Genomic DNA, 27,255 nt, shown 5'->3' on the forward strand with positions numbered 1-27,255 from the left:
CATCTGATGATGATATTTCAATGAGTGAAAACGATTTAACTGAGATTCCAATGGAATTACCATTGTCGCTTGCATTTTCCTCTACTATATCAAGTGTTGATCTATCTGCAGGTATATATTTTTCTACAAAATTGTATTGTAACAAATTTTTTTGTAGAGCAAGACGTAGTACTTTTAATAAATATTACAATTATTTAAATTTCAGGATTTGTAAAGTCTTTGAAGCCAATTTCAAAAAGAGAGAGTGCTACGTTAAAACAGTCGCTGATTACTTCTCCTTCACTTACAAATAATAATGTAGAAGATAAAACCAATTAGAAAAATTGAAATTATTGTCATATGTTGGTTTTGTTCTGGATTTCAGTTGAAATGTTTGGTTTCTTCGAAATAATATATATGTTTATACATATATTATATAATACATAATTCCTAGTAAATTATACGTGTTTTAGAATGTACGTTTCAAAAATCACCCTCAAATGATCGAAGAAACCAAACATTTCAACTGAAATCCAGAACAAAACCAACATATGACAATAATTTCAATTTTTCTAATGAGAATTCTAGAAATAATACGATTGCACAAAATACTAAACATGGTAATAAATTTTTCTTACGATTATAATAATTTCCATTTGTTAAATAATAATACTTTGTTTTCACGACACATTTTTCAGACATTTTACAAAAAAAATCGAGATCAAGTGGCAACGTAAATAATTCTACATTATCAGGTATATATACAATAATTATCGTACAAGCAGAATAAGTAGCTGTTATTATCTTTCATACTTAATAACTTTGAAAACTAATTATATTACAAGTTATTGAAATTGTAATATTTACTTTATATTTAATTGTGCATTTCAGATGATGCTTTTAAAACACAAGTATTACGTCAACTACAAATTCTAGACGTACGCCAAAAACAATTGTCAGAAGATATCGCTACACTTTCGACTATGCTTACGCCTATTATGGATAAAATGGATGGTTTTTTCAATGGGAACAAGATTCTAAATGATGAAAATATAATTCCAATATTTTCTCAGTTTACTTTCCCATTGAAAAATGCAGATGATTTAAAAAATTTAGAGGACTTCTTGGGGTAGAAAAGGAGCATTTTGATCATTTCGTATGTAAATACATATTTCTTCAAAAACTACATTTTTTCACTCATTCACAATGTATAATATGATATGTTTTTTATTTCAGGTTAAAGAGTTGAAAATAATAGGGGGCTCTACGTACAAAGTCATGCTGAAAAGAATTTTACCAATGGTCTTTTCTAACCAATTAGCCCAAACATTCAGCTGGTATGGAAAAAAGGGAAATGAAAATTTCTCGCTTCTAAAAATATGCAGTGCAATCTCAGGTTCGTTTTAAAATGGCACATGTGTACGCGTGGTTTTGAGATATTATGATTAGCTCAAACTTAATGTGGACTATTATAAATTACAATATTTCAAATTCAAATCTTTTCTCCATTTTTCAACTTTAGGTATAATTTAATATGCAGTATTTTTTAAGTATATATAGCTATTTATCGGATTTATCATTATTATTTTTACTTGTATTTATAATATGATGTTTTAAATTAGTTTCAATTTCTAATATTATTAATTTAAAGGTTTTATCTTTTTTCGAATAATAAATAATAATATTGCCGATTATAAAATTTAAAATATATTATTTATAGGCGCTGTAGAAAAAACCCATAGATGTACCCTGGCAGATATACAGTCAATTGTATCAAATTGGCTTGTAAAAGCCACAGAACGTGTAAATAAGAAGTCTGTAAGACAAGCACATGAAAAAGATAGAAACGAAAATTAAAAATATGACAGATGTACAATGAATAATATGACGATTTTTATGCATGTATATTGTATAAGTATTATAAAAGATACGTTACACGTTATGACTGCTACAACCAAAGTGTATTTAATATTAAGGTAATGATAAATATTTTGGCATTGAATAATTCAATCTATATGTATAACGATTTATAATTTATACGAGTATATAATTTGAAGTATTATTATATAAGATAATGTAATACATCTGAGTATATTTACTATTAAAGTCTCTTTTATATATATATATATATTTCTCGACTGTATATAATCCCGGGAAAAAAAGTTTATATAAAATTATTTCAAATTATATCTATTTAGATGTAATTATATCAAATTAGATATAATTATATATAAAAAGATCTGTTTATATTGTTATTTATATGTAATTATATCTAAATATCTATAACTCCGTATTGAATTATGCAAAATTGTATCGAATATATATTCGAAAAAACTTCCAATATAATTTTGCATGATTCAATATGGAGTTATAGATCTAAGTTGATATAATTACATACAATTAGATATAAATTTTCCTCACGATAGGGATACATCAAATTATATGCAAACTTATATATAATTATGTGAAGTTAGATATAATAACTTATTGTATAATTGTGACAAATTAGATATAATCGTATACAGGATGAAGAGGATAAAGTATGACAGATAAATGTTTTCAAAAGTATTAAAGATAGAAGAAAAGTTATTAAGTGGACCCATAAAACACTTTAACTTTGCTAATAACAATTTTTTTCTATTTTTGAAAATATTTGTTTATCTGTCATACTTCATACGCTTCACTCTGTATACAATAATATCTAAATGAAGTTCCAAGATATTACAATATGTTTATTTGATATTGCATATAAATTATGTACACATAAATGTATTTGCACAAATATATTTCAATTAAACATACAAATACAATGTTTATAATGTAGAATATAATTTATATATGTTGTTTTTATGTATGCATACATATATTTTATCGTTCACATAATTTTATGAAATAAATTTGGTGTTTTACAAATATAATCACCTACTTTTATAACTTTATTAATGGTTTTAATATTCGTTAATTTTAATATAGCATATTGATCACTTATTTCTACGGGCAATATATGTTTTACTTGCTTTCGTAATTCGTGATGATAAAATATTTTAGTATGAATAATTTTATACCTCCGAAAAATAATGTACATAACATTATTAGCTTTTACAAAACATCTTATCGTGCCATACATTGCAAAATCTGAAGAATTGCTTGTTATTTGTACTGTATAATTGTTAGTTTTATTATGTCTATAATAAATTTCAGAAGTAAATATCTCATTTTTTATGTTTGCTCTACCATAAATAATGAAACTTCCAACCAATACTTGATGTAAAAAGTTTTTGTCTTGATCTGTCAATAGCGAATCTGAAATATTTTTATCCAAATACTCAACAAATCCTGTTTTTTCTTTATAAAGAACAATTTTATTTTTTAAAATAGTCACGCCGTAAAGTATAGTTAAATTATTAATAATTTCTTGGCCTATATTCTTAGATGCGTGTGATAAATTCGCTATTTTTCCATTATAGTTTTCGAATGGAAAGGCAGAAGTAGCCCATAAAGGACCCCATCGTTTAACACAAATACCAAGATGCAATAACTGATGCACATTATATGTAAGCTCTCTATCACTATAAAGATTTGGAATTTGCTTAACAAACATTTTCAACATATATTCTGCATCCTCAATGTCAAATAAATTTATACTGCGCTTTAGTAAAATAAATATAGGCGTAACAAGCAAAAGCCAATGTTGAAAATATTGTGTAGGCAAATAATTCTTTAAGGTAGGAATGGAATAATATAGAAGCTAATTATAATATTCTGAAGCTTTATAAAAGTGTATTAAATTAAGACTTCTTGGCAATCGATTAAATGTATTTGGAGGTTTAATTTGTAGTAAATAATTATCCATTTCATTTAAATATTTTTTTATATTCCAAGGACCATCTTTTTGCAACCATATATTTAAGAACTGTTTTACAGTTCCAAGTAACACAGAATGCATATATTCTGGAATAACACATGTTCCAAGATCTAGAAACGGAAGTACAGAAATAATAGTCGGTCCTTTTATACCTTTAGCATTGGGAATATTTTCTTTAAATGCTATTTGGCTTTGTTTAATCATTTTTTCATTTGTCCTTAATGTATGACTATTTTCTACAAAAGGATAGATACGAACAATTTTTTTGCCTTCAATTCTTGAGCATTTCTGTGTTTCAATTTCACAGATATTACAACCGTATTGCCCGTTGAAATTGCATGTATTTAGTGTCTGTGCCCTTGCAGGCGCATCAGCTATTATTAATGGTACAATAATTTTTGTATTATAAACAACTTTTGTTTGAGGATGAAGCCAATTTATTCCATCTTGGAAACATTTGTGTAATTTCAAACAAAAAGGATGTAAAAAAGTATTCATTACCGGTTTTTGATTATCATACCATAATCCACCTATAATAATGAATTGTTCTCTCAGATGTTGAGGTAATTCCATAATTTGAAACATTAGAGGCCAACAATTACTTTTTGAACTTTTTATCAAAGATAAGCCGTCGGTATTTAACATTAATGTGAGATCATATTCTCCTCTATTTTGTCGAAAATTAATCCTTTTATATTCGGATCCATCCATTATATCAGAAATTTCAAATTCGCTATTTAAGCTACTTTTCTTAAATGTTTCTAATATACTAGCTAAATTCCTATATTCACACAAAAAGACACTTAATTTGTTCAATTATATCAATCTCAAAAAAAAATGAATTTTCGCTTACTAAACATGATTTGCACACTTCTGATACAGTGTCTACGCCTTTATATAATATACATTTTTTACAATAAAAATGTTTAATAACGGTATAAGAAGGAACAATATTTTGAACATAAAAAAATAATTTATGTATAGTTTTTGGCATCAAATTTGGCTGGGGAAGCATATTATTTATGACTACTAGCATATCCCTTAAGTTATATATATATATATAGATTTTGTCATTCTATGTTTCATATAAAGATTTATTAAATTGTAAACAGTTTCATTAATAGTTTGAGCACTATCATTAAATAAAACATTCTCATTATTGCTGTAAGAAGTGCAAAATGTACTTTTACCGAAATCTATAGAATGCTCATCATATAAAGATGTATCTACATCAATTGCATTACTTATATTATCTAACGCCGCAATATCATCTTCATAATCATGATTATCATCGACAAAATAATTAGATTCATAAATTTCATTGTCGGATATCTCATCTGTACAAATATCGCTACTTCTGCTTAAATAATTATTCTCACGGCTTATATTCGAAGATTGTGTAAAATTTTGTTCCGTTTTATTTGTTTCCGTTTCATTAGTATCATTGTCACCTTCATCCATACAAGGAATTGATAATGCAATTTTTTTATCCCATCGTTGACGGTTTCTAACAGGAATCTATTTGCATAAAAATTTCAAATATATTTTAATGTTTATCTTTCATATATAATAATCATATAGAAAATATAAAAATAATTTTCATACATACTGAGACATTTATATTTTCTTCCCATAATTTATATCTTTTTCGTGGAAATATATATTCACACACATTGGCCATTTCTTATTCCAATTTTCTACTGCTAATTTTACATTGTTTTACACTGTCCATCTGGGGCTCTTCAAATTAATAGCGTTAACCCGGTAAAAAATTTCTCATACATAATTAGACAAAAATAGTACATATCTAATTATACAAAATTATATACCGAATTTGTCCATACATAAATAGATACACCTATATATAAATGAATATGAATATATATATTTATATATGATTATATAAAGGTGTGTATGAGTAAATATACATTTTCTTGTTTTATTTTGTTGTGTTTTTATTGCGCAAACATAAAGTACATAATCATACATACATCACATCATATATATATATATATATATATACTCATACAGTACACAAAGATTGCATACACATTGCATCAATCTTTCATCGCAATGTTGCAATATTGCAAATTCACTGCAAAATGTTGTTGCATCATTGCTGTGGGATTGCAGCAACGTTAAAATGTCCGCTTTTAGGAAGATTGTAACGAAAGATTACAGTAATATTGCAATGTAATGAATTTGCAATAATGCATTGTTATTGCAATCTTAGAATAATGTTGCATATATTTTTATTTATTCGGACATTTATCTGTCCAATTTTTGAACAATCAGTTCAATATCTGAATTCCCTGTGTTGAGGTCGTATCAGAAAAATTAAACTGATAAAAATAATTACTATGTCTTTAATCTTACTAGCCACTCTTTGCAAGTTTCATATAATCATCATGACTAAAACTTAAATACGAGATAGATTTTGCAACGCGCGTCGCATAGCGGTAAACGAACGAACTAGCAATTACCGAATATTGCTATTGCAATGTTACTGGAATGTTGCTGTCACATTCTCATGAAATATTACAATTACAGGTTGCAATAATGTCTCAACAATATTACATTGCAACTTGCAAGATTGTAACATTGCTGCAATGTAATTGCAATGTTCTGTGCTGCATGGGCAGTAAGAGTGACTTGATGAGGTCCTTTCTTAAAAATCTCTTCTTTAAATACCCCAAGCACTAATTTTCGAACTATTTGTATCATTCATAAAATGTATTTATATCTCATGTTATTTATTTTTCTCATATTATTTAGAAATACAATAAATAACATATATTTCTTATAAATGTAAAATAGTGTTTTTTTATTTTATTTTGTTTATATTCCTCTCTTGCATGCACGCGCGCGATGAGAAAAAGGTATAGAAACTTTTAGAAAAGTAAAATATTTTTAAATCAAGGCATTAAGTGAAATTAAGGAAAAAGTGACACAATTAGCCAGAATTTCTCGTTTATACAAAATCATATACAATTGCGTATGACTATATCTGAAATTTGCTTCTTACTTATATATGTTTATACATGATGCAAGACTTATACATAATCATATATTAGACTAACAGAAATTCATATATAATTATATATAAAATATTGTGGACATTATATATAAGTATGTATAAAAAGTACTTACATGTAATTCTATACTGCAGTCGCTCCATTTATATATATATATATATATATAACGTTTTATATTTCGTCATGTATAATTATACATATTTTTACACAATTATGTAAAATATTGTATAACTCTATTAAATGCTACATGATTATATATGAGAAATTTTTTACCGGGAAATGATTTCTTGCGTGTACTATTATTATAATTTTCTATCGTGTGGAAATCTAACCTTAAAATGACAAGTATTGACATGTATTGAAATAAGACAGAATCACGCGCTGGCGTAAACAATCGAAAACCGCGAACGCAGACGCAGAGCGGCGCAGGCATGTGTACACGGTTCTCGATTGAGTAATATGCTGCGCATTAATTTTTTCTCAACGGTCTTACCACTTCTACCATTTGTTAGAAAGATATGTGTACATAATATTATATGTTTTTATTCATTATCACTGTTGGAAACATAGCCAAGAGTAGACTAAATCGCAAAGTGTAATATAACGATACGGCACATAGTGTGTGAGACTATCTCGACCTTTTTAATATTTTGTGAAAATTATTTGTTGAAAATGTTTCTTTTGTACTGTGCTAGTGACAATTCCCACTGTTTAGTAGAAAATGAGAATGTTATTTATGATGAAGAAAATATTAAGAAAGGTGATGAAGTGATATTTACTTATAATAATAAAGAATATACTGGAAGAGTAATAGATCATTCAGGTAAGGTTAAATTATAATATACATCTATTGTGTAGAAATTGTTATTCACTATAAATAACTCAATTACAACGCTCAAAAATGCTTTTATTGATAAAGAAATTTTATAGATTAGAAAATGATTTCATTATATTGTGTGCAATTTTTAATAACTTTTAAAAAATTATTGCAGATAATAAATGTTATATAGAAAAACGTCTCGATATGTTTAAATTGGAAAAAGCTAAAAAAAATAAAGAATTAAATAAAAGAGAAATGTCTCTTCGCAAAAGAAAGGAAGTAAAATCATTGTACTCTTCATCTATAACACCAAAAGCAGCTAATACTAAAAGCAAAAATAATACTAAAAAGGTAAATTATAATTTTTTTTTAATACATATTTTTTTCATATTGTTTATATTGTTATTTATAAATTGTCTATTGAAATCTTAGGTCTTAAAAGAAATACAGAAGACATCAAATTCTGCAGTTTTTGATGTACTGAATAAATATACTAATTCAGATGTTACGTCCTGATCAGACTACACGATTCTTTTCTTTTCATTAAATACCAGACCTAGTAAACGCGGAACCAACAAAACTCTTAAGAAATATTATAACGCCAGAGCTGTTTTTCTCATGAGACACCAGGAGCTCGAATCTTCTCACGGAGAAAAATAGCATGGATATTTCAAAATACCTTGGCCGCTCAGCGTGCCTATCGTCGCCAGAAAAACCGTAAAAGTCAAAACTTCGCGGTAGCTGGAGTCCTTAACCGACTCCAGACGGTTAGAGTAAGAGATAAAAAGAAAAAACTGGCACCAACTAGTCATACTCTTAGATTCCACCTACGGGAACTCTAGCTAGTAGATAGGGTTTTACCGAGTAACGATCGGGGAATGACCGCAGTCGCATGCCGAGAAGGCGCGACACCTGATACGGCGCACGTGTTTAGTAGGTCTGGGAAACCGAGATGCATTAGTCGCACTCTCCACGCGACACCAAGGGCACGCGACAGTCGTAAACTGTCAAATTTATTAGATCAGTGACCCAAGGCTTTGCGAACTTATATACCGATTCTTAACCACCCAATCCGAAAGCCGAGAATCGGGGCAAGCACTTCTATAGACCACCCATCATTCCATCGTATGGTCTAAAGACTACGCCCACCCAGATCTTAAGACACTGAGATGCACCCCACCTATACTAATTAACACCAACCGGGTTACGCCACCTCAAAAACCTACCCCCATCATATATGGACCCGAAACGACGCTATTCCTTATTCGTTAGGGCCTCTTTCTTCCTATCTCATTTCAAGTAACCTAATCATCTAAACCCAATCCTATTAGCTAAAAATGACGCCATCCTCCCCCACATTAAAAATTTTTTCGCAAGACTAATTCCTATTCGATCCCCGCTCCAAAAACCTAAGATTTTCCAAAGGGATCGACCCCAAAGAAAAAGTATAAAAACCCGTGTTCTGGTGGCTCCGGACACAATCACACACAGTTTTTCAAGCAGTTTGCGCAGTTATTCCGTTTAGCTCAGTTTCTCGAAACAGTTTTTCGAGTAGTTCGGGGGCGCGAATCAAAGAGTAAAATCAGTTGATACTTTGTCGCGACCATCTCGTGGTGCATCTCAAGTAGAGGGTCCATTACCTTGACGACACCATCCCGCAGTAGGGTGCCCACTCGTTTACAAAAGGGTCCGACGCCTATACAACACCTTCCCTCAACGGGGCGCCTGCTCAGAACCACCGAACATATTCAACGCGATCCGAAACTACTCTGCAACGAGTAAGTCAGTTCATTTCTCTTTATTTTATTATTTCTTCTGTCCTCCCTCCGGAAAAATAAAACACTCACACACACACACACACACACACACACACACACACACACACACACACACACACTTGTAAAGAATACATAAATAAAATTATTAACATATGCGATTAAGAATTAAGTTTTTGTATCCTAATTATAAATTCAATCAAATTAAAATGTTGTCTTTAGTAAATTAAACTTTTGTTCTTTTTCATTTAACCACACCCTCCTCGTTCGTCACCCCCTCACACCTTCCCTCTCAAATTGCGCACAAAGGTTCCGCCCCGGGTAATAGGGATTCAATTCCTTGACCCAAAAAGGGAACCACGAGCGGTTGACTTGTTGACGGAGTAAAAACGACTCTTCCAGTCGCTGACCCGTCGCAAGTCCTAAACGTGCCGCTCGGCTCGTGCGGTCAGGTCCGTTTACGTCGATCGCCGAGCCCAACGAAAAAAATTCTACATCTATCAGGACGTAACACAGAATTGCCTGATAATAATGTTATTAACAATAATCATATTGTTAACAGTACGATTAATTTATCAAGTTCAAGTACAATGATTGATGATTACAATATTTCGCAAGATAATAAAAAAATGGTATTTCAAAAATGCATAATTTAAATCAGAATATTATTTCAATCAATAATAATATAAATTAAATATGATTTGAAATACCTTTGCAGGATCATAGTCCAACAAAGGAAGAATTGAAAAAAATGCTTTTTGAAACTAGAAAAGAGTTAAAAAAAAGATCTTGTAAGTTTGTTGTTAAAATTTATATTATAGTATAACATAAATTATATAAGTTATGTTAATATTATCATTTCACTATTACGTACACTATTATAGTTCATTTCATTATGTATAATGTATACATAATAGAATATATCTGTTTCTAGTTTTAAAGGAGATTGATAAAGATTCCTGTCAATTAACTTCGTCAGAGAACATTAATGATCTTGAAATGGATATAGAAGACTCACGATCCGAAATCATAAATCCTTTAGAGAATGTTGATGATAATATAAATCCTTTGGAGAATGCTGATGATAGTATAAATCCTTTAGAGAATGTTGATGATAATATAGAAAATCTTAAGGATAATGATATTGAAATAGAACAATTTGAAGCTACAGATACTCAGTTATATGGAAAAAACTTCGAGGCTAAGGTAAATATTCTAATGCTCGGTTTATCAATATAGATTAACTTTAATCTCATTAGTTTAACTTTCTTCATCTTTTTCTAGTTCGAAGAATTAGAAAAAGATGAAGAGCAAGTTAAACTAAGATTATATAGTTAATCTACGTTGGTGAAATCGGGCATAAATGGGATTATTTATTGTACAGTAAATATTAATTTAATTTTTAATTGAATTTCATGATTAATAAATGCAAAATCATACTGTAAATTATTAAACATAAGAAAATTGATTGCAGATGGTACACTTAAAGGATAATTTCTATTGTAGAAATATAATATATTATGCAGCAATAGGGAATTCTCATAGATCATCGCAGATAGCTAGAAGACTTTTAACGGGAGTGTTTAAAAAGGAAACATTAATTAATTGTACTCTGACTGGACAAACTCCTAGATCACAAGGAAAAGACCGACAAAATCTTAAAATCTCATATTTACATCCTTTTGCAATTAAAGCAATAGTTGGTAAGTAATAATTTTTTACATTATTATAATCTTAATAAATTACAATAAATAGAAATTTTTATTATAAAAAAGTTTGTAATAGATTTTTAAATTCATAAAATTACATTTTCAGATTTTTCTATTGAGTACGGGGCCAAACATGGTTGGATCATACAAACAAAAAAAGATTTACATCGAGCTATAACACAAAGGATTGGAGAAATAAAAAGAGAAGCAAGAAATAATGAGTAAAGAGAGTAACCTCGTTTTTACACAATTTTTTTATCGTTTACGTAGATATTTCAGTTTTTTTTTTAAATATATAAAAGCACTTGATTATTAATTTTATTTGAATTTTTTTTATGTAATATATATTTAAAAGTATAATATATTGACTATAAATGGAACTTAAAAATACTAAGAAGAATACGAGTTTCAAATTTATTAAATAATATAGTTTTTGTTTCGTTTTGACTCTATTATTGTATACGTTTCAAAAGGTCTGCGCTATTTTCTCTTCGCGTGTATGACAAAGTGCTTTCTACATTACACATGTTTGCAATACATGAAAAAAGATTAATCTCTCTATTGCAAATTATAATAATGATGTTGATTTATTTTATTTCTTTTATTGAAAAATTTAAGTATTCTGAATATTGTTTTATATATATAAGTATATTTTATATATGAGATTGTTTTTATAAATTAATAAATATTATAAATAAATAATCTATTCGTAAAAATATATCGTCCCCCTTATGCAATCTAATCTCTGATAAGTCTCCCTTATGCAAATCTAATCTTTGATGAGTCTATTTTTGTAGTAAATAAAAAAATCAAAATACTTTCCCCTAATGTCAAAACCATGAATGTGCAAATTTTTTTAACCTCGTTTTTTTTTATAAAATTTATTTTATGCTACTTGATTTTGTATTTACAGAGTTTCAGAGTCTAAGATACCATAGAAGTACTTAAGATCTAAAGTATTCTAGGTATTCTTTAAAACTATATAAATACTAAATCAAGTAGCATAAAATAATTTCACAAAAAAAAAACAATGTTGAAAAAAATGTGCACATTCATAGTTTTGGCATGAGAGGGACGATATTTTGGTTTTTTTAATTTACTACAAAAATAGACCCATCAAAGATTAGATCTAATTATAATTGTAAAAATATATAATTGTATCTAATCATAGATATATATGAAGTATGCATAATACGATCTAATTATATATAATTAAAAACAATTTTATCTGTTTATATGTAATTAGATCAGGTCAAAATCCATACATAATTATATCTACAAAATTATATATAATTATATATAACTGGATATAAACTTTTTTTCCCGGGATGAATAAAAATTTCTTCCGTATTTGTCGCGGTTTTGGTCAAATGAATTAATCAGTATATGATTTAATTATAATTTAATGTGATTCGGCTATTGACAATTACGAAGGCTAATATCAATAGCCGTCTTAAATTTAAATTAAACTATATATTGATTTTTTCATTTGACTGAAACCGCGACAAATAAGGCAGAAATATTTATTCATATAACATCCTCTGAATATCCTACTGGCATTCTCTGAATGTTCTCTGAACATTCTGTACATATTCTTTGAACATGCTATAGACATGCTAGGAACATGCTACGAATAAACCATGAACATTTGTTGGAACATTCTATGCACTTGTATAGCATCTTCGAAAGAGTCCCATTCGTATGTCCTATGTACATTCTATGAATGTATATTGCGATTATAGGAACATTCTATGAATATTACAATAAACATTAGATAATGTTCATAGCACATTCATAGAATATTATTGTGCTATCTGGGTTATCTGTGCACTGTCACATGAGTCTAAACTAAAATGGCGGATCCAATATGGATAAGATTCCAGAGATTCTGAGAAATCACTGTTTCGTCCCAATCAACAAAGAAATGGTGATTAAGAGATATTCCAATGCTGGTAATAGTTCGACTTTTTCATATCAAGATTTCAAAAAGTAGGGGGTAAGAGCTCAGGCGACATCAGAATCAAAGGTATCTCTAGTATCAAGTTTTATAAAAAGCTGTCAATTTTGCCGCCAAAAATTTAAAAAATTTAAGAAATTAACTGATTTTTATAAAACTTGGTATCAAGGGGTTTTTCGGGTTACTGTATACGAGTCTAAAGTTATTTTTCGAAAATACAAAATGGCGGATCTAATATGGCAACTAAGAATTTGAAAAATTTTTAAAAGTAAGGGAGTTTTATAAAATTTGAACAGAGAGTTTTACGGCCAGCTTAATACAAATCTTAAGTCGGATTTCGAAAACTGAAAATGTCAGATCTAATATGAAGACCAAAAATATTGAAAATTTAGAAAATTGACAGCTTTTTATAAAACTTGATACTAGAGATACCTTTGATTCTAATGTCGCCTGAGCTCTTACCCCCTACTTTTTGAAATCTTGATATGAAAAAGTCGAACTATTACCAGCATTGGAATATCTCTTAATCACCATTTCTTTGTTGATTGGGACGAAACAGTGATTTCTCAGAATCTCTGGAACTGGTGGAGCTACATCAAATCGTTTTTTCAAAAATCTTTTTGTCTTTTGGTGCTCTTTGTCATTATATGACAGTATACTAATGGGGCATTCTTTCTCAACTTTACACCCATGCTGTTTCGTCCCAATCAACAAAGAAATGGTGATTAAGAAATATTCCAATGCTAGTAATAGTTCGACTTTTTCATATCAAGATTTCAAAAAGTAGGGGGTAAGAGCTCAGGCGACATCAGAATCAGAGGTATCTCTAGTATCAAGTTTTATAAAAATCTGTCAATTTCCTAAATTTTCAATATTTTTGGTCTTCATATTAGATCTGACATTTTCAATTTTTGAAATCCGACTTAAGATTTGTATTTAGCTGGCCGTAAAGGTACCTTTTCATGGTAGCGATCGTCGCGACTTTTATAGCGATCAGAGAGTCACGTGACTTCATCAGTCGCTTGAAAGTCGTCGCTGTTAGTCGCTTCTGTAGTTAGATTTGGTCTATCTTGCAGCGACAATAGGCTACTAATCGCTACTTGCTATTTGAATTTTTTATCATGAGTGATACAGATGAACTCATTGAGCAGGAAAATGAGGTAAGTAATATAATATTAAAAATACAATATAAATATATAGCTCTTTTTCTTATTCAAATAATATTCTTGAAAAAAAACAAGCTGACAGAGCCGGAGCTAGTTATAATTGCTCAAATTTCCCTTTATTATAAACATTACATACGTTTCGGCCTAAAGGACGTGGCCATCTTCAGTGTAACAAAATAAAAAAATCGTCGTTAGTCGTAAAACGTTGACAAGATAGTCAATTTAGGTAACGCATTCTTATCTTGATATGGATAGTACATTTTTTCATAAATTTATGAGAAGCCATGGATCATCTATCTTCGGAGATCCGTTAGAAATAAGTATCAAGTAAATAACATGACTGTAAATGACATTGACTGTCAAGCCTGGCTCACTGCCGTCGACGCATGTTATTTACTTGATACTTATTTCTAACGGATCTCCGAAGATAGATGATCCATGGCTTCTCATAAATTTATGAAAAAATGTATTATCCATATCAAGATAAGGATGCGTTACCTAAATTGACTATCTTGTCAACGTTTTACGACTAACGACGATTTTTTTATTTTGTTACACTGAAGATGGCCACGTCCTTTAGGCCGAAACGTATGTAATGTTTATAATAAAGGGAAATTTGAGCAATTATAACTAGCTCCGGCTCTGTCAGCTTGTTTTTTTTCAAGAATATTATTTGAATAAGAAAAAGAGCTATATATTTATATTGTATTTATAATATTATATTACTTACCTCATTTTCCTGCTCAATTAGTTCATCTGTATCACTCATGATAAAAAATTCAAATAGCAAGTAGCGATTAGTAGCCTATTGTCGCTGCAAGATAGACCAAATCTAACTACAGAAGCGACTAACAGCGACGACTTTCAAACGACTGATAAAGTCACGTGACTCTCTGATCGCTATAAAAGTCGCGACGATCGCTACCATGAAAAGGTACCTTAAAACTCTCTGTTCAAATTTTATAAAACTCCCTTACTTTTAAAAATTTTTCAAATTCTTAGTTGCCATATTAGATCCGCCATTTTGAATTTTCGAAATGCGACTTCAGATTCGTTATTAGCAACCCGAAAAAGTCCCTGATACCAAGTATTATAAAAATTTGTTAATTTCTAAAAATTTTCAAAATGTTTTGGTGGCCATATTGAATCCGCCATTTTGTATTTTTGAAAGATAACTTTAGACTCGTATACAGTAACCCGAAAAACCCCTTGATACCAAGTTTTATAAAAATCAGTTAATTTCTTAAATTTTTTAAATTTTTGGCGGTCATATTAGATCCGCCATTTTAGTTTGGACTCATGTGACAGTGCACAGATAAACAGAATACTCTAAAGTGTTAATTGGAAGAGAAAAACGTCGAATGAATAATCGCTACACTTGAATAATTACCGTTTTTATTATTTTTTTTTGGTTTTCTGAAATTTTAAGTATGATCCAATTGAATTTGATAATTTTGCCAAGCGCCATTGGAAAGCTTACATTTAACTGTAAATTTTAAGATTTTTTTAAAAATTTTTAGATTAAATAAAAAATGGGCAGCATGGGTGTAAAGTTGAGAAAGAATGCCCCATATATATATACAGGGTGTCAATTAAGTTCCGGGACGGCTGAATATTTTCTCATGTAAGGTATTTTTGAAAAAGGTCAAGGTCATTTCTGAAGTAATTTTCAACGAGGAATTCAACGGTGACCTTCAATTTGACCTTGAGCTTGACCTTCAAGGTCATTTTAAGGTTAGGTTAGGTTTTTTAAATAGAAACTCCCTTTTTTGACACCGGCAATCGAAAGAGCGGGAAGTTTTACGTTTAGATATGTACTAAGTCATAGGTAGTGTTTGATCTTGAGGGTCACTCTAAGGTCATTTAAACTCGAGCAAGGTCTGGATATCTTTTGGAATAGATGGTTTTCAGGTTTTTTTTTTAACGACCAAAACTAATAACTTTAACAAGGCGTATTTAGTAGTGACCTAGAGCATGGCATTGAAGATGACCTTCAAGGTTGTTTCAAGGTCAACTTTTTTTATTTACTTTTAGCATTACCCAGGAATAACGACGTGGACGTAGTAAAATCTATTCCCTTTGGGGTGCTTAATTAGCGTGAGTCCCCTTGCCTCTCACGTCCGGGGTGCTTGATTAGCGTGAGTCCCCTTGCCTCTCACGTCCGGGGTGCTTGATTAGCGTGAGTCCCCTTGCCTCTCACGTCCGGGGTGCTTGATTAGCGTGTTTTCTTTCAAGATTCGAAGTTTAGCGCAAATGTTCAAACTGCAAACCTTGAGCTTCTTGACAAAAAGCTATGCGGTTGTAAAAATGAGATACAGCATTACGAATCATTACTCTATCAATTAAAGCGGCCTCTTGCATAATCCGATTCCGCAGCTCATCTAAGTTTTGTGGTTGAGTGGCGTATACTTTACTCTTTAAGTAACCCCAAAGAAAATAATCAAGAGGCGTCAGATCAGGGGATCTAGCAGGCCACTCGATTTCACCTCTTCTTCCAATCTACTTATGAGGAAACTGAGTATCTAAATACGCTCGAACGTCCCTACCGTAATGAGCGGCTGCTCCGTCCTGCTGAAACCATGTATCATCATAATTATTACCTGCTATTTCTCTTATTCTTGGTATAATTTGATTTCTGAGCAGCTGTTCATACATACCGGCATTGAGATTACCATAAAAAAAAAAAGGGCCTATAAGTGTATCATTCAAGATGCCAGCCCAAACATTTAGCTTTTGTGGATATTGTGTGTGACTGTCCAACATCCAAGCAGGATTTGTTTCGGACCAGTATCTGCAATTGTGTCTATTTACTTCACCTTTTAAAGTGAAAGTAGCTTCATCTGAAAAAACTATATTGTACAAAAAAAGAGGATCTTCATCGATTCTATTCATTATTGTTTCGCTAAATTCGATCCGACGATCAGGATCATCTTCATTAAGCTCCTGTACCAAATGAATCTTGTAAGGATGAAAATGTATGTTTTTCAAAACTTTACGTACTGTTTCATGAGAAGCGTCATGCTCATTACCGGTTCTACGTAGACTAAGATGCGGGTTTTCAACAAATGCTTGAGCAATTTCAATCTGTTTCTCCTCAGATGCTACAGATTTTGGCCGACCACTTCTCTCAAGGTCCTTGACAGTCCCATTATCCATAAAGCGCCGTACAGTCCTTTCGACTGTAGATTTTGAGACAGGACTTAACCCGTCTCCATTACGAAAAGTGCGATTAAATAGCACCCGAACTTCATTATAAGATCGCACTCGATCTCCTCAACCACGCATCATTAATAGAGATACCCTCTCTTGTTCCGAAAGTTTAGCATACTCCATAATGTTTTCTTGAGATTAAGGTAATACGTAAATCGTATGTATGTATTTACGTAAATTTAGTTTTGATTCGTAAATTCGTATAAGATAGAAAAATGGCAACAGAGATTCATCCGCAAATAATAAAATAAAACCTATCATTTAGAATGACAAACGACTTCTATGAAAAGAAATATTTGTAAAGAAAAATAAGAATTAAATCGTATAACTTTTACTTTACGACGTAAACGCTCCCAATCAATAAAAAAATGAGTTAGCATTATGTTAAACAACCTGGGCAAAATCCCGAGTTAACTCGTCCAAACGAAGTTCTCACCGTATGCACAGTGGCGAGTTTACTCGTCATAACACGTATTTGTATGTACGATAACTGTTAATGTATTGTCATCTACCACCACACAACTACGATTTACGATTTACACACGACATTAAACATTATGGCGTATGCTAAACTTTCGGAACAAGAGAGGGTATCTCTATTAATGATGCGTGGTTGGGGAGATCAAGTGCGATCTTATAATAAAGTTCGGGTGCTATTTAATCGCACTTTTCGTAATGGAGACGGGTTAAGTCCTGTCTCAAAATCTACAGTCGAAAGGACTGTACGGCGCTTTATGGATAATGGGACTGTCAAGGACCTTGAGAGAAGTGGTCGGTCAAAATCTGTAGCATCTGAGGAGAAACAGATTGAAATTGCTCAAGCATTTGTTGAAAACCCGCATCTTAGTCTACGTAGAACCGGTAATGAGCATGACGCTTCTCATGAAACAGTACGTAAAGTTTTGAAAAACATACATTTTCATCCTTGCAAGATTCATTTGGTACAGGAGCTTAATGAAGATGATCCTGATCGTCGGATCGAATTTAGCGAAACAATGATGAACAGAATCGATGAAGATCCTCTTTTTTTGTACAATATAGTTTTTTCAGATGAAGCTACTTTCACTTTAAAAGGTCCCTGATAGCCAAGCATGTTTTGCAAAATTATGCAATTTGATGCTGAGCACGAGTTTTTGACTAGTTGCTGTGTATTTGCTGAAAATGTAATGCATATTCATACACATTCAACAACACGAGGGCAGATTTGAGACATTTCATGTCATCAAATTCAGAGCAAACGGACAGCAACTGTTGCTCATTATGTTGTTAACCAAATGACTTCCATTTATGGAAAACTTTTTACTTTGTCATTCGTTTTCGGCAACGTAGGAGCAACATGATGGTAACAGAAAAAGACACCGATGTTTGTGCTTCTGTCGTATATTTGTTACAAACTGTTGAAATATATTAGGCTTGTTTGTTTTAGCTGCACTGGAGCTGCTCTGGGCTTGCTCTACATAGAATAATACAGGACAGATAAATAGTGTCGAGTAAATCCAGAGTAGCCCCAGTGCAATTAAAATAAACAAGTCTATTAATTTCTATTTTATAACCCATCCCCACCCTATGTCATGTTGGAGACACAAAAGATAAAGACTTAAGAAGTCGGCCATTGTTATGCTACATCTACATAAGATACCAGTCGCAGGTCGCAAGCGTTGCGATCCAATCAGTATTGAGCTAGCCCAAGCTAGCTCGACGCTGATTGGATCGCAACGCTTGCGACCTGCGCGACCGGTGTCTTATGTAGATGTGGCATTATTCTCGCTTGGCACGAGGTGTTGTGCGTTTTCGGTGAATTTGTCAGAGTGTATAAAAAACGTTATTGATCTTTATTTAGAGAAATCATCGCTTCTTGAAGCATCAGTGAATACGGGCGCTATTATTGCATTAGCACGTGCAGGTATTTCGATTTTTTTATATGGATATGACATTGACTTGTGCGATGTAAAGAGGTTATGTCAATATACTGTTATGATTATATATTTTTAATCAAAGTTTATACTGCTACACACACAGGATTAGTAGATATATTGTTATTATTTAATCGTAATGAATCTTATGACGAATACTGTAAATAAATCAATTATATCAAGATTTTATTGCAAAAATTAAAAAATAGTAATAGTAAATTATCTCATTTGAATCGAACATTACTTCTATCTTATAAAAATATGAATCCAATTGCAAGTAAAAAGTGTAAAGTACCTAAACGCCGTAAGCCTATTTCGCAATTAGACCGACAAAGGCGATCAAGGCTTCTCTTTCAGATAAGAAAAGTTTATCAAAGAGATTCTAATGAGCAACTACGTAATATTGAACAGTTTACGCCGTCTCTAGACACAGTATACAAAGATATTCATACAAATAAAGTAGAGTCCTATGATGTAAACTTGAGGAGCGAGCAAAGTATTTCCGACACCTCAGTTATGTATGTCGAAAATGAAGAAAATTTTGAAGTCAATTTGTCAACTGTAGACGATAATATAGTTGATGGTGTATTTATGGATTCTGTAAATGAAGCGTTTCAAAAATCCTTAGCATCAGCTTTTATAAAATGCAATCTCACGCAAACACAAGGAAATATAATATTGAATACTTTACGATCTCACGAATGTCATTCTTTCCTTCCAAAAGATACTCGTTCCTTACTCAACACTCCGCGTGAAAGTATTCCGGTTCGTACAATGTACCCTGGACAATATCTTCATATTGGCTTTGAAGTAGCTATTAATAATATTCTAAAAGAAATTCCTCCGAACCAGATTCCTCTTGTTCTCGAGATAGACTGGAATACGGATGGCGCAAGCTTGAATAAAACTGGAAAAAAACAGATTTGGCCAATCCAAATTTCAGTTAATAACATACCTAATAGCAAACCTCAAGTAGTGGGAATTTACATTGGAAATAAAAAGCCAGGTAATATCGATTTATTTATGGAAGAGTTTGTTGCCGATGTTCAGCAAGTTATCGCAAATGATGGTACAACATTTAATAATAAACAAATCCCCATTGTACTAAGAGCATTTATTGCAGATGCTCCAGCTCGAGCCTGGTTATTAAACCATTATGGGCATACATCTCGTCATGCATGTGGAAAATGCTGGGTTGTTGGCATTCGATATGAGCAAAGAATGATTTTCTTAGGTACGAATCATCGTCTAAGAACCAATGAGGAGTATGTTCGGATGACAGACTACGATCACCACAAAGGAATTAGTCCACTGTCTCGGTTACCTATGGGGATGGTAACGCAAGTCCCGGTAGAGTATATGCACTTAGTGTGCATAGGGATAGTTAAAAAACTGCTAAACGCGTGGGTTACGGGCAAATATGGGAAGAAAACAAAATTATCAGGCCGAAACTTAGAGTTGACATCAAAGCGACTTCAACTTCTTTCTCATTACTGTCCTCGAGATTTCGCTAGGAAACCTAGATCTTTAAGTGACTTTTCAGAATACAAAGCAACTGAAGGCCGACAATTCATTTTATATACCGGACCTGTAGTGATGCACGGCATTTTGGAAAAGCAAGCTTACATCCACTTCTTGTTTTTACATTCAGCAATTCGTGCGCTTTGTAGTAAGTCACCTTCAAGAACATTATTACTACGACGTGCAGAAGTAGCCATTAAAAAATTTGTGGAAAAGTGCCAAGTGTTTTATAAGCTTTCTTTTCTTTCATATAATGTACATGCATTATTACACTTGGTCAAAGATGTTGAACACTTTCGTGAACCTCTTGATAATTTTTCAGCTTTCAAGTATGAAAATAATATGCCATTTTTCAGACAATTTTACAGAAAACCTCATCTTGCTTCGCAACAATTTGCCCTCAGACAGGCAGAAATCAATATACGAAAAGAGCTTCGTCCGACACATATTGTTACATTTACAAAAATTTTCGACAGGCATAGTGAAGGTCCCCTTCCAGTGGGAATGTCACCTCGACATTGTCAACAGTACACGAAGATACAAACTGAGAACATGTTTTTCAATGTTACTTCACTCGGCAATAATTGTTGTGTCTTAAAAGGCTGTACGATATGTGTCATTGAAAATATACTCGAAATTAACGAAACATATCATTTTGTCGTAAAGAAATTCGCAATAATGGAAGATTTATACGATGTCGGAATTTCGTCATCGTTATTAGGCATTTACAAATGCTCTGCATTATCAAACGATCTTTGTACAATACCTATTACCGATGTACAATCTAAATGTTACATAATGCCATATTGGAAAGTCATTGATGATAACGGCTCTGATTCCAGCACTGATTTGGATGCCGATCAGCCGGTTGCTGATGAATATGTTGTATCTGTTCTCTTATAGAAAATTAAATAATTACTCAGAATAAAAATCATTAATAATTAATCAGAAATAAAAATTGAAAGAAGCAATCGAAAGTAAAATGGCAAAAAGATAATTTCCATTAATCGAAACTAATGAATGTATTATTTCGTCACTAATAATTTTTTTAGATGTCTCACATTCTTTAATATGCATATTCTACTTTAAAAATATACAACTTGTTAATGAGATATTAATTAAAAAATAAATAAAATTTTAGAATAATTCATTCATTAGTTTTTGTAATTTTATTATTTACAGACAAAAATACTGTATGTACATTAATGCATTGATCGAGCGGTTAAATTAAATTATATTACGAATCCTATGTGTGCGATTAAAAAACATAAAATACTTTAATCAAGAATTGTCGTAACCCCACATCGCATAAATAATCATTAAATAAATCTATAATACTTGTACGTAGCGAAATGTTTGATGGTATATGAAAGTAACAACTCATTTGCAAAAGGTAATGATAAAAATGTATAGTTCTAATAAGTGGAATTTTTTGTATGCGATTTTTCAGAGTAAAATCATATATTTCTAGTTTTTATATTTATAGACAGTTCTGTGGCTGAACTGTGTAAGGTGATTGACATGGAAAAACGAAAGGTGATAAATTCTCTCAAGCGCAAACAGGCTTTTGCAGCTACCAGCGTCAATTATAAATATGGGCAAAAGCAATTTTGCTCAAGTCAGTATAAGTGCGACATTGAAAACTCCAGTGAACTATCATTTATTTATATCATGGTAATTCATTAATAAAAAAAATATTAGATAGCATAATAAATGTTTGGAAACTTTATTTTTCAATTTTGTTAATATATTCTTTTACTATTCAATGTTCTGTAGTTATGTATGATATATATATATGATATTTATGTATGAATTTAGTAATTTAAACACATATTAATACTAACAAAATACTAATGTTCAGAAACCCACGGCGTCCTGCAAGAATTGTAAGGAAACCGAAACGGTATGTGACCACTTCGTCGAGTCAGGACGAATTGCAAGTCATATCAAAAAAAAAAGTTACAGAAAAGCCAATAGATCTTCAGAAGGATATAGATGATATTCACAACACATCGTTTGAAGAGCATAAGGAAAACGCAGCAAATATTGCAGAAAATGTACCAAGTATTGCAAAATCTCAAAAAACCATCAAACCCCAAAACAGAATTGCAAACAGGATTATCGGAAGTAAATCTTTTCAACAAAATGAAAGTCAGAATGACAACAAATACAGGCAGCTACTTTCAACGCCTTTAACCCCTCTTATACTTGCTGGTATGTAGTTTAATATTCTAAAACTCTCTGCTATACACGATTAACTAAACATAAATTCTTTATAATTTAGTTTTTATAAGTTCCGGACTTCCACAAAAGATCTTGTAAATAAAATGTAACTTTAAATCGATGGACTTTTGATGTTAAAAGAATGTTACATTGAGAAACTCTTCAAACCAACGTAACGATCAATAAATTATTGCTCTTCACCGGTAAATGCCATTCGAAGAGTCATTATGCATTTGTACAACATCAAAAGCCGAGCATTATTTCATCAAAATAGAAGTAATTTATAGAGGCTTACATGGAACATCGAGACATTTTAAAACTGAATTATGAATAATTTATGAATAATTTTGACTTATTTTAATGCTAACGCCAAGCTTAATGTTTTATTTATATATAATAAAAAATCACACTTAAAATTGCAGAACCGCAGCCAGAAGTAGTAGCCAGCAGTAATGAATCATATTCTTTTACCGAAGGAGTGCCTCAGAATAATGACTCGGCAGTTTTGAACCCACTGTTGCATTATCGAACACTACAACATTTGCCGCACGTAAGCGGATACACCGAAGGATACTCGGGAACTATGCAATCCCCCCAAAGAACATGCTCAGCAATATGGACTGCTACTGGAGCAGGAATATCTTCGTCAAATTGCAACAGCAATAGCTCGCAATATCGGGAACAGCAGCATAATAGACCTAACGAGTTTTCATTTACTCAAAGAGATTATCACTATGAAGCAAATGCCGCACAACGTGAGCCTTCTGCTCATTGGAATGCAATCATTCGGTACATGAAAATTTTGTTTAATTTAATGAAAAATATTCTGCCCATTTTACCCTTTCATCAATCTTTATAAAGGAAGATTAGAAAAAGTACAATACATCTTATATAAGTTAAGTTCAGTTGGGAATAGTAGACGTATCCCCATATATATACTAGTGTTTTACCAATTTTACTTTTCTAACTTAATATACGCCGTTTTTTACATGTAGAAAACATTTTTACACAATAATAATGAGCTTTTATATCAAGAATTGTGCGGCAAAATTATTATGTCTTATGGCTACGTCACATGTTACTTCTTGTCTTGGGCTCAAGCCCTAAAAGAAATGCAATAGTACATAGATTGAACAGTAATGTAAATATTCTTCTATCTTGTAGATAAATAGTAGTTATTTCTAACATATGTAAAGAAATGTATTGTTTGTTTCAGGGAATTGGACACCATCAAGAAAAGGCTCGAAGACATGCCGACAAAACAAGATTTCAAGTAATTATCTTTTTTTTAAGCTATTCCTTGACAGTTTGAAAATATCTAAAAAAAGAAAATCTAGTGACATATTGCAGTCGGAATTTATATTTTTTAAATTGATTACGTCTTGTACGTATGAGAGAAAGAAATTGATAATAAATGTAAGATAAATAGTAAATAAATATTACATAAACAAATAAATAATTTTCAAATAAATTCATAAATTTATTAAAAATTAATAATAAATAATAATAAAAATAAAAAATAATAAATATATTTAAAAAATATGAAGTAAACGTTAATTGAACGTTTTTCAAATTAACTTCAAAATGATAGTAATAACTGTAAAATCAATATAATGAATATGACATCAATGTAAAATAAACATTAAATTAACACGTTGTACATGAAAAATAAGTACAAAATAAAATTCATATAAATATTAAATAAATAACTTTCAATTTATATATACAAATAAAAACTATATATGTCAAATAACACAGAAAAATCTGCAATATGTCTTATTACATCATACTGTGTGTTTCAGAGTTCTGGACCAAAAATTGATCAAGCTATTGAAATCGAGATCCGCTAAAATGCCGACGAAACCTGATTGCCTTCCTTTGGAGTCTGTCGAGCAGGTGGAACTTTTCGAAAATATCGAAGAGGAGCATAATGATCAAGTCGTAAGTCTTATAGCATAATACATTATATACCTATATAATATAATTACATATACATATAATATAATATATAATATAATGTATACACGATGACATGAATATAATGAAGCGTTTGTTCCCTTCCTATACATTTTTTCGAGTGGAATTTCAGTCTGTATGTAAGCGCAATAATTGAGGAACTTTAATTTTAATGAAAATTACATTATGAACTAACTACACTCTGATTGCAGTGATATTACTCATATAGTTATAGAGAAGAAAGTAAACTCCAAGATATCGAGTGAAAAATCATTATAACTAGAGTAAAATTTGTTAGTTTACAGATAAATTTTAACTTCAATAAAATTTACTTGCATTTCGTGTTAATAGAGTGATAAGATTTTATGAACAGAATAATATTTTTCATGTATAATGAGATTTCTTTATCTATGTCGTCATAGTGTAGAAAATAATTACAGTACTATTAACATATTTACATTTTTATGTGCAAATATGTTTTAGGTCGCTTATCTCAAGTTTTTGGGAGGTCAAACAGTTGACGAAAGCGTCAAATTTTGCATGAAGCAGATAATCACAGACAAGGCTTTAAGCAATTATTCTTTGTGGGGAGAGAAGGATGAAAACATTGCATTATACAACAAAAAATTGTTATCAACAGTATACGGTAAGTTTTTTTATTTATATTACTATAATTTAAGGTGGAATTAAAAGAATAAAAAGTTCAAAACATTATGTATACGATAATCACGACACTAATGCTAACTCTTAGTAATATTAATATTTAATGTTCGATATAATCAAGGTACAAAATTATTAGTCGCTTTTATATTACTACGTAAGTTCTCGTGCTTGTCAAATTTTATTTTTTAATCCGAACCGATCAAAAAGGTAGGAAACAGTAACATGGATATTCAACTTCGCATTTTTTCTTATTGGTTTCAATAGATGATATAATTCAGGGCTCGAAATTATTTCATTTTTTCGGCCGATTCTCGTGGTATACGCCTCCTTTCCTCTTCTTACCGCGCGCGCGGCAGCCACTAGGGCCAGCGCTGCCGAGCGTTAAGAGCGGCGCTATCCGATAAATGTTATGTTCTTCTCCCTTAATCATTAAAAGTAAAAAAAAAGTTATTAAAAATATTTTTTTCACTTTTAAATTTATTATGTGAAAATATTTTAATAGATTTCCACGTCACCCATAAGGTACTATTGCTATAGAAAAAAAAAATATTTTTAATAAATTTTTTTAACATTAATCGGATAGCGCCGCTCCTAACGCTCGGCGACACTGGCCCTAGCGGCTGCCGCGCGCGCGGTAAAGAGAGGAAAGGAGTATACCACGAGAATCGGTCGAAAAGATGAAATAATTCCGAGCCCTGATATAATTAATCAATATACATTTGAATTTACATTTTTGTTAGTTATATTTATAGAAGCGGTAGCAAGCAGCCCATACTTCGCGAAGCCGGATAAAAAGATATTTTTCGAGGCCGTAAAAGAAACAATACGTTTCGCCAAACAACGTCTCAGAAATGCACAAAAAAGAGTTCCTGGGGAAAAAGGTCGTCGCACAAAAAGGCACGAGGAGGCCGATGCTATATTTGGCGAAAATGAAACTGAAAATGAAAATTAATAAATATTTTTAAACATATATAGTATAGTATATAGTCCGATGCTTCTCGGGAAACGATTTTCAGATCCATGCGTAAAGTTTTAACTAACTACATGTAGTGGAATTGACCCTACAAAACATGTATAAATATGTGTATATACGTATATATATATATATTTTTATATATATAAATAAATATATATATGTATATTTTATTCAAATAATGTGTGTACTTTATTATTAAAAAAAATTTCTTTTTATTTGTCCTAAATCTATTCCCGATTAATTTTATTTATGAAACAAACAATTTTTGATATTTCTGCCAATTAAAAATTAATCAGTACTGATTAATTTTTAATTGGCAGAAATATCAAAAATTGTTTGTTTCATAAATAAAATTAATCGGGAATAGATTTAGGACAAATAAAAAGAAATTTTTTTTGTATCACGTGATACAAAAATTCAAACTCGATTATATGTAAAACAATGGAATTCTTATTATTTTAAATATATACTTATTTCACGGTAATAA

At 31.0% G+C, this 27,255-nt stretch overlaps 4 protein-coding genes and 1 long non-coding RNA gene across 6 annotated transcripts; all 5 read left to right on the forward strand.

Annotated features, from left to right (window-relative positions):
- Window positions 1-601: 601 nt before the first annotated feature.
- Window positions 602-2,746, forward strand: LOC136997741 (uncharacterized). Its single transcript, XR_010888360.1, has 3 exons — window positions 602-734; window positions 871-1,375; window positions 1,700-2,746. It is a non-coding gene; the product is annotated as an uncharacterized lncRNA (long non-coding RNA).
- A 5,477-nt stretch (window positions 2,747-8,223) lies between these two features.
- Window positions 8,224-12,598, forward strand: LOC136997740 (uncharacterized). The gene is made up of 5 exons (XM_067348856.1): window positions 8,224-10,106; window positions 10,193-10,265; window positions 10,409-10,680; window positions 10,949-11,177; window positions 11,290-12,598. Exons 1-5 carry the CDS (start codon window positions 10,065-10,067, stop codon window positions 11,406-11,408), a joined length of 735 nt encoding a protein of 244 aa, XP_067204957.1. The 5' UTR covers window positions 8,224-10,064; the 3' UTR covers window positions 11,409-12,598.
- A 5,475-nt stretch (window positions 12,599-18,073) lies between these two features.
- On the forward strand, window positions 18,074-18,598 carry LOC136997826 (uncharacterized). The gene has a single exon (XM_067349224.1). The coding sequence runs from the start codon at window positions 18,074-18,076 to the stop codon at window positions 18,596-18,598; it is 525 nt and encodes a 174-aa protein (XP_067205325.1).
- A 661-nt stretch (window positions 18,599-19,259) lies between these two features.
- LOC136997807 (uncharacterized) lies at window positions 19,260-22,184 on the forward strand. The gene is made up of 2 exons (XM_067349131.1): window positions 19,260-20,435; window positions 20,553-22,184. Exons 1-2 carry the CDS (start codon window positions 19,691-19,693, stop codon window positions 21,851-21,853), a joined length of 2,046 nt encoding a protein of 681 aa, XP_067205232.1. The 5' UTR covers window positions 19,260-19,690; the 3' UTR covers window positions 21,854-22,184.
- Window positions 22,185-22,187: 3 nt separating this feature from the next.
- LOC136997808 (uncharacterized) lies at window positions 22,188-26,947 on the forward strand. Of its 2 annotated transcripts, none has more exons than XM_067349132.1 (8): window positions 22,188-22,343; window positions 22,437-22,572; window positions 22,812-23,164; window positions 23,596-23,962; window positions 24,390-24,446; window positions 24,976-25,114; window positions 25,613-25,775; window positions 26,533-26,947. In XM_067349132.1, exons 1-8 carry the CDS (start codon window positions 22,310-22,312, stop codon window positions 26,742-26,744), a joined length of 1,461 nt encoding a protein of 486 aa, XP_067205233.1. In that variant the 5' UTR covers window positions 22,188-22,309; the 3' UTR covers window positions 26,745-26,947. The 2 variants fall into 2 exon arrangements, with proteins under 2 accessions (XP_067205233.1, XP_067205234.1); XM_067349133.1 differs by having other exon boundaries at window positions 26,545-26,947.
- Window positions 26,948-27,255: the final 308 nt, after the last annotated feature.

The sequence above is a fragment of the Linepithema humile genome, chromosome 2 (genome assembly GCF_040581485.1).
Source record: "Linepithema humile isolate Giens D197 chromosome 2, Lhum_UNIL_v1.0, whole genome shotgun sequence".
NCBI classification, from domain to species: Eukaryota; Metazoa; Arthropoda; class Insecta; order Hymenoptera; family Formicidae; genus Linepithema; species Linepithema humile.